Raw genomic sequence first — 8,535 nt, 5'->3', positions numbered from 1 at the left:
GCCTCTGCCTCTGCCTCTCTGCCTCTGCCTCTCTGCCTCTGCCTCTGCCTCTGCCCCCCCACACCTGGCCTCTCCCTGCTTTAGAAGTTTCTACTAGAGGGTCTAGATGTAAGCCCTTATGTAAAGCCAGAATCCCCCAGTGTGGTGGTGCATGCCTTTAGTCCCAGCACTCAGGATCTCTGTGAACTCAACATGCCTGGTCTGCACAGTGGGTTCCAGGATAGCCAGGCCTACACAGACAAACAAGAAACAACCCAAAAAACCCAAACCAGAGTTCTCCCTTCACTTTTTTTTTTTTTTTTGGTTGGTTATTTTGTTTTTTTGTTTTTTTGTTTTTGTTTTTTCCAGAGCTGAGGACCGAACCCAGGGCCTTGCGCTTGCTAGGCAAGCGCTTTACCACTGAGCTAAATCCCCAACCCCTCTCTCTTCACTTTAAGAACCTGTGCTATAAGGGGTTGGGGATTTAGCTCAGTGGTAAAGCGCTTGCCTAGCAAGCACAAGGCCCTGGGTTCAGTCTCCAGCTTCGAAAAAAAGGAAAAAAAAAAAAAAAAAAAAAAAAACCTGTGCTATACCTATAGTTCATGAAAAGCTGTTACAATCCAGAACAAAGATGCATAAGTCTGAGCTGAGTCTGACCCAGGTAAACAATGCTGCCCTTGAAAACTGTGTGTGCCCTGGGGTCCACAATGGTGGAACTTTGGTGTGTGTGAACCCTACACACCCCTCAGGCACCTACTTGCTTCCTGATTTCTTCACAGCCAAAGCAACAGGGCTAGCTCAGGTCACTACTGCTGGGTACCCTGGCAGCAGTTCTTTAATAAAACTTCCCATTCATGCTCAGGATTAGGAAATGTGGCCTTCCCAATTAAACTTCAGAACTAATCAGTCTAGTGGGGCAAAGGCCATGTCCCCTGTCAGGCCTGACATTGAGAACTGGAGGTAAGAGATTGGTTGGGCACTCAGGAGAAACAGTCTTCTCTCGGCATGTGCATTGTGGTACCACCAACTTTTGTCTAAAACGGAAAGCCAATAACAGGCTAACAGGACACTTTATTCTATCACTGAGGGTATAAATTTGCAAAGTTCACATCACTCTGTATCTGGGGATAAGCCCCGTCACTGGATACCTGGGGACCCCTCATATAAGCAGGGCCAGTATAGTATTTAAGTATCTATAGTATATAAGCTGCATATAGTGGAATGTAGGTGGAGGTACAAGTGAGATACCTGGAACACCAGCAGGTGTCACAACCCAGAAGTGTCCTAGTGACCAGAGAGACCCTCCTCACCAGCCAGAGTGGCTGGCCTGTGCTCTCCTGAGGACAATGGCCTCTGGCCTTAAACATGGAAGCATTGTGTGCTCCTAAACCAGTATGGGCAGAACTCAAGAGGTCTAGGAGAAGAGTGGGAAGACCAGGCCTCCCGGGAACATCATGATCTGATGTTAATCCCTGTCTGTGATTGACTCAGTGGCCCAGCCTGTGAACCCCAAAGCTCCCCCTCTCCTTGCAGTGAGTGAGGCCCTGTAGTTTCCCGCCTGTCTTGGAAACACCACTGAGCTCTCAGTGGTGTGAGGGAGCTGAAGGCAGCTGAGGTAGGAGGGCAGCCTTCAGCTGTAAGCTCCACATGTAGTGCTCGCAGGAGGAACCTCACCTCAGTGTACACACTGGCACACTATTCTGCAGAACTGATCCTGCATCCCTAGCCCAGAGAAGCATAGCACTGGATAATATCTACCCACATCCAACCCGAGTACCCCCCGCCTAGCCCATGCCACAAGGCCTTTTGTCTGGGGCCTGATCCCCTGTGGACCCAAGAGGTGCTGAGCATTAGTTGGGTGAAGCCATGTCTGCTCATCTTCCTGCAGTTCTCCTCCACATTTCAGTCTGGGGGAGTAGGTCTCCCATCCTTCACAGAGAGGCTTGCTGAAGCTGAGACCTGAGTGAACACAGCCATGGCCTTGTGTGGAGCACTGCCTGTGTCTCTGGCCCTGGCCTCAGACCCATGCCTGGGCGAGCGCACCCTTCCTGCATGTGCCACAGGCGTGTCACCCTCCGCCTCTTCTTCCTGGGGGGACAGAAAGCAGCTCATGGGGTCCAAAGGGTCATTGGCCAAACCTCCAGAGAATGATTCCAGAGCAGGCCTTTGACCTGGCCAGCCGCCCATGATGTCTTGAGCAAGCTGGGCAGCCTGTGTCAGCGTGGCCAGCAGCCTCTTCCCATAAGGCCACACTGGTAGATGTGGGGAACATTGCCTCACTCAGCTGTCCTGGGCCGGGAAAGCAGAGAACAGCTAAGGTACAGCAGCCCAGAGATGCCACAGCCATCCCTGAGGTGCCGCAGGGAGGGGAGGTGCAGATAGTGAGGGGCTTGCTACCCACAATGTAGCCATCCATGAGGGCCTACCAGCCTGCACCAGCCTTGATCTGTTCTGCCAGCATGGCTTAGGCTGCTCAGGAGCCCACCTGGAACCTCCAGTCAGTAGGCAGGCCCTGCAAAAGTTCTTCTGTCATGACAAGGTGGCCACCCCTAAAGAACATCTGGTAGAGCCACACACCATCTGCGCACACACAGGATTCTACATGCAGAGAATAGAACAGTGTGGCCCCTGAAGCAGGTTCACAGCTTCCTAAACAACTTGAGATTCCTGTTACATCCCTGGCCTCCTCTGCCCCGCTCTCACCTCCTGCCCACACTATTGTCTGTCTTCCCGAGAATGTATCCAGAGGCAAGCCAGTTCTGAGGCCACCTCACAGTGCAGTTCCTCTTGCAACCGTCACCCCTGTCCTCAGCCCTGTCTCTCCCCTTCCCCCAGCCCTGCCAGAGGCAGAATTAGAGTTAGGCCTGGTAGCTGCACAGGATCTCTGTCTGCAGATGGTTTGATATAAGCAGGACAGCCAGAAAGAGATAGGTCTAGTGTCCACACCTGGCAAAGTAATCTTCAGGAGGGATGGTGGGACCCAACCACCAAGGGCTGCCTCTCTGAACCCCATGGCGTGGCAGTGGGCACTGGTTGAGGTTCCTGCTTTTCTGCTGTAGCACAGCTCAAGAGAACGTGGTGTCCAACAGGCCTGTGAATGGAGCCTAAGCTGCTCCAATGGAGGCCACACAACTTTGGGTTCCCCAAGGTGATGATAGTGAGGAGTTAGGTGGCATCTGATTACCTGAAATTAAAGGCTCCTTTAGGAAAAGGCATTGAGGCAGGGGTTTAGTGGGGATGCCAGGCCACCATTGCATGTGAATATGAGGGCTGAGGAAGCAAGATCATGTCCCCTGTGCAGGCCTCACTGAAGGCTTGGACTCTGGGAGCCTTGGAGAGTCTGACAGGCCAGAAGTGTAATACGACCTCACTGATAAGCGTGATGGAAAAAGGAGCTCAGGGCAAATGCCAAGAAAACTGAGGTGCACACAAGATCCCATGGGGATAGGAGAGGTCTCTGTGAAGGTTGGTTAACCCCAAAGACAGGACTGGCTGGAGCAGCCATAAATAAGATGGGATAGAAAGGTCTTGACAGCTGTGCCCAGGGCCACAACATGAACTGAGTCTTGAACTGTTGCCAGAGTCCAGGGCAAGCCCTCTCTAGCCCCAAGGCAGGTTCTGGAGACCTGAGTCCAGTCCTTTGAAAAGCCACATCAGGGCATCCATGGAGCCAGGAGGTCACACCATATCCTGGAGCCAAGCAGCTGGGGTAGTAGCTCTGAAGGTAACTCCTGGGCCTAGGAATTTCAGGGGCAAGAGAGCTGAGGCTCAGACACTTTAGGGTAGATGAGAATCAGGCCCATCTCCAAACACAGTCCAGGATCAAATGTTCAGTGAAAACATGCAGTAACTGCACATATGGACCCATAAGGCTCCGATACCTCTCCCTCAATTAAAAGCCACAGGGACTAAAATACCTTACAAACCAGAACTTTCCACAAGTCAAATGCTAGGCAGAGGCAGATCAAACAGGAGGCTGGTGTGCACGAGTATTTGCCTGGCAATGCCCAGGACATCTGTGCGTCCTGACTTCTCCCTGGTGCTTACTACTCAAGAGCCCAGGTGACAACATAGAGTCCCAGATAGGCAGAGTGGGTTTTATGGGCCAGTTACTGGTTGGACCTCAGGTCAGCACAGGTGGGAACCAAACCTCAGCCAGGCCTGGGATTCCCAGTGCTATGTCTCCTAGCTGCAAAGTAGTGAGTGGGCTGGGGCCCTGGAGGCCTGGGAGTTGGGCCAGGTACCTCCTTCCCCCACACAGGGAGGACTGTCTAAAGAGAGGCCACCAAGAAGAGTGTCCTGTTCTTCCTTTAACTAGACCTACTTAGGAACAGCTCAAGTAAGTGTGTCTAGCTCTTGGTGCCAGTTAGAAGCTACTTGTCTGACACTGGCCTGAGTCATGAACAGCTCCACTGTGACCACTGGTTAGATCAGGCTAGTTCCTTCCTTGGCCTTTGCTCCTACCTGGCTGGGCCAGGTCGGCAGCAAGAGGACCTAGCATGGAGCCCTTCTATGATTCCTGCCCTCCATGATGCCTTCTGGAAGACTTAGAGGAGAAGAGCCATGTGATATGGTTAGCTGGTGCTGGGAGGAACATGTGTATAAGAGGAGGGTGGTCTAGGTTTGGAGAACCAGGCATAGCTAGCAGGTGTCCTCAGGATCCTGAGTCAGCACAGCCTTGTCCTGCAGGAGCTAGGGCAGAAATGACCCTAATGAGGTTGCTGCTTCTAAATGTTTCAAAAAGTTCCTTCCTCAGAAAGCTGGGCATGGTATCACATACTGCGTTCTCACAAGCCTGAAGCAAGAGGATTGCCATGACTCCAGCCTGCATTACAAAGCAAGACCCTGATTTAAAAGAAACCAAAGAAAAAGAGACCCACACAGTCTCAGGACAGGGAGGAGGGCAGCTCACTTCTCTGGAGCCTATGCAAGCACTCAGGCTCCATGCCCACAGCACATTAGATTCTGCCAGGCACTCTGTGGCTCTACTGACTCTTACCCTACCTACCCTGTGCCCATGCGGCATGTTCCAGGTCCACGGGAGTCACAGAGATAGGCTCCTCAGCTCTGGACAGACATGCACATAAGACAGCTGAGCTAAGACTGGCAAGCAGTGGGCTGTGTCCCCAAGACACCAGACTCTGCTGTAAGATATAGTGCATGGTGTTGTGTTGCATGCTCTTAATCCCTCCACTTGGGAGGCAGAGGCAGGTGTGTCCCTAATGTCTAGGCCAAGCAGTTTACATAGTGAGTTCCAGGTAAACCAGAACTGCATAGTAGTTCCTGTCTAAAAAGGAGGGAAAAAAAAGTATAAAAATGCAAAAGCCCCAGAAGCTTCCTGTCTGCTGGGCCAGGTTGCCAGGGAGGAAGGATAGGTCTGTCTGTGTGCCTGAGGGAGGTGAAATAGTTTTAGAAAAGATAGACATTGGGGTTGGGGATTTAGCTCAGTGGTAGAGCGCTTGCCTAGGAAGCGCAAGGCCCTGGGTTCGGTCCCCAGCTCCGAAAAAAAGAACCAAAAAAAAAAAAAAAAAAGATAAGACATTTTTAGTATCAAAGATTCAAAGTACACAAAAGATCAAAAGATAAAGATGATCATCTACAAAAGCTAGTGGGACTTACTAGTGGGCTAACTAGTGGGGCTTACTAACTAGTGGGGCTTACTAACTAGTGGGGCTTACTAACTAGTGGGGCTTACTAGCAGGCCCTTACCCATGAAGTCTGGGTTCTAGCAGCAGCCGCAGCAGCGGCAATAAAGTGACCACTTTGACTACGGCTCAAGTGGACTCTGGCAGAGCTGCTCTAGGCTTTAACCTGTGCCTGTGTGTGTGGTACAGCTTACCAGACAGTCCTTGGCCTGTCTGTGTCAGAAGTGTTCACGAACACTCCCTGTACACGCAAGCCCCAAGCACAGGACAACTCACTGAACTCTCGATGAGGTGGCTTGGCTTGAATGGGAGGTGGGGCCACCTGCCCCCATGCCCTTAGGAAATGGTTATAACAGCTCAGGGTGTTTTGTTCAGTGCTTTCTTTTGTTTCCAGAGCCCAGATTTCTGTGCGGTAGGGAAGAGGCAGGCCCAGGATCAGTTGAAGATATGTGAAGCCTGTGCCCACACAGACCTCCTACACCCTAGTCAGGACCCAATACCGTTGCTGCCACTGGCCAGGGCTAGGGCACTCCGGAGGGCCTGCTGGCCTGTATAGGCTCCTGCAGAGAAAAGCAGACTGAGTCCTTACAGGCTGCTGATTATGATATGACCAACTCTGGGCACATACCCACCTCCGTTTCCTGTGATCCTAACCTACATCTTTTTCTACTTCTTGCCTGTAGAGTGTCCCGCACCTCTGGGACCCAGCTGTTTCCAAAAGGTCAGCCGGAGCCCTGTCCCCACACAAAGGGTCAGCCGGAGCCCTGTCCCCACACAAAGGGCCTTTGCTGTCAAAGGGCTAAAGATGGAAGCTCAGCCAAAAGCCTCACACCCCAGACCCAGCAAGTCGCATCCAGCAAAGCCTGCAAACTGCCAGCCACAGCGGCACCCAAGGATCCGCAACTACAACCTCAAGGACTAGATCTCAGCCTCCTGCAGGGCACTGCACAGGGGCCTCCACCTTGGTCCACGGGGCCTGTGCATGTACAAGTTGGGAGTGAGTACACACATAATACACAGGTGGACTGTGACACAGGACAGACTCCCAAATGCTGGCCTGCCTGATACTAAAGAGAAATTAAAACCCTCCTCCATCTGCTTGGCCTGTGAAGTTGTCTGTCTTGTCCTACTTGGGAAATGAAGTATCAACATGCAGGCTAGATCCTGGGCTGGTCTCTGCCACCTGCCTGTGTCACCACCCACAGCCACTGTGCACTGACCCTGTCAGTGACACTATTCTTCTCTAGAATCTGGTGGGCAGAATAGAGTGGCCACCTGCAAAGTATGTCCCCAAGGAACATTGTGAGAGAGGTCCTCCCAGGAGCATGAGCCTGGCCGAGGCCCTATCTCAGAAATATACTCATCTGCCGACTGAAAACCTCATCAAGGGACCTGCCTGACCATTCCTGCCCACAGTAGATCTTAAAGAGGGTCATGGCCTTAGCCTTGCTGGGCATAAGACACACAGGGCTGCAGGGGTGGAAGCAGCTCCCAGGTCCAGGTTGCTGTGTGTCCCTGATTAATCATGTGACTCTTACAGCTTCATTTTGCATCTGTGTAAAATCCTGATAGTGGTTCCCGCTGGCTGGCTCACATGTGTGGGCCACACAAACATCACAAGAAAGCCCACGCTCAGTAATGTGGTCTTGGGACGCTAGCTGAAACCCTCAGGCCTAGGTATCACACAACTGCAGATCACTCTTGCTGTGTCTGTAGTAGGCTGCTCTCGAGGTGCATACGCCAAGAGACATAGGATGATGTCTTCACAACAGCCCACCTAGGCACACTGTGCTTTCAAGACCAGCAAGGGCAATGGCAGGCCATCTTGATGTGGCTCTCCCACATCCACATCTGGCAGTCCACTCTCTTTGCTGAGATGTAGCCTGCAACCTCTATGGGTAAAAAGATGAGCAGAGAAGTCTGCTGACCCCAGCATCCTCCTCTGCACAGGCCCATACTCTGCATTCCAGCCTGCTCTCCTTGGTTACAACCCCTCCACTGAAGACCCCAGTAGCTGCAGAGGGCAGAGCTCTGCTGACCAAGTATGGTTAGCCAGCAGCCTGGCCAGCGAGAAGGCAAACACAGGGCACCTGGAGGTGGGGTGGGACAGCTCTGGCTGGCACATGCACAAGCCATTTATAAAACTCTCCTAGGCTGACCCTGAAACCCAAAGACACAACAAAGTGAAGACCCTCCAATAGAGAGAGTGCAGGACCTGGGTCCTGCACTCCTCACCTCCATAGAATACACATTACAACAAGAGATGCCATCAGTAGGCCATGGAACAGGCCCTAAAGACACAGGGGCACTAATAGGAGAACTTGGGGGCAAGCCGGCATGTGGGCAGAATACACCTGCCAGTCCTACAGGCTGCCCTTCAGGGTCCCCACTTAGCCTCCTTCCACAGAGAGCCTGTGGACAGCCAAGCTGGAGAAGCTAGAAGCCAGGGTTGACAAGCAAGGCTCTGAGGCTCTGGCTTTTGCTATAGACATGCAGTCAAGGACCACTGACACTACTCCCTCCTTAGCGCCCCCCCCCCCAAAGCCACTGCCCATAAGGTTGGTCTTAGTGGCCTGGGCCTGTAGTGGAAGGGCAGAAGGAAAGGGATCAACTCTGAGCAGTCTGTGTCTTTTTGGTCGGTGAGTTTTCATCATCTCCCGTCCCCAAATTCGATAACCCTTTCAAAAGAGGAATTTAAAGGGAGGGAGGGTGAGGGTCCCGGAAACCAGCAACTCAGGGAGGCGCGCAGACGCTCCTTTGTTCCCACCAGGCGGGGGAGGGGTGGTATCCCGCTCGCCAGATGGCCGCGCCTGGACACTGAACGGACTCAGGAGACCGCGGCACGCGCCCGTCAGTGTTCCCTATCCTGCCTACTGCTCTCGTCCCTGCCCGCATCCTGGTCTCCAAGGCG

General features: G+C 52.7%; 1 protein-coding gene across 20 annotated transcripts in view; it reads left to right on the top strand.

Moving 5' to 3' along the window:
* Ccdc57 (coiled-coil domain containing 57) overlaps positions 1–6,723 on the top strand; it is a 103,635-nt gene extending 96,912 nt beyond the window's left edge. For all 20 annotated transcript variants that reach the window (XM_063270205.1, XM_063270202.1, XM_063270204.1 and 17 more), the window contains one exon: positions 6,308–6,723. In XM_063270205.1, coding sequence (XP_063126275.1) covers positions 6,308–6,546 — 239 coding nt within the window. In that variant the 3' untranslated portion in view covers positions 6,547–6,723. The remainder of the gene's footprint in view (positions 1–6,307) is intronic.
* Positions 6,724–8,535: the final 1,812 nt, after the last annotated feature.

This window comes from Rattus norvegicus, chromosome 10 (genome assembly GCF_036323735.1).
Source record: "Rattus norvegicus strain BN/NHsdMcwi chromosome 10, GRCr8, whole genome shotgun sequence".
In the NCBI taxonomy this organism is placed as follows: Eukaryota; Metazoa; Chordata; class Mammalia; order Rodentia; family Muridae; genus Rattus; species Rattus norvegicus.
Note: the sequence above shows the minus strand (reverse complement) of the source record. Positions and strands in the feature narration are given on the sequence as shown.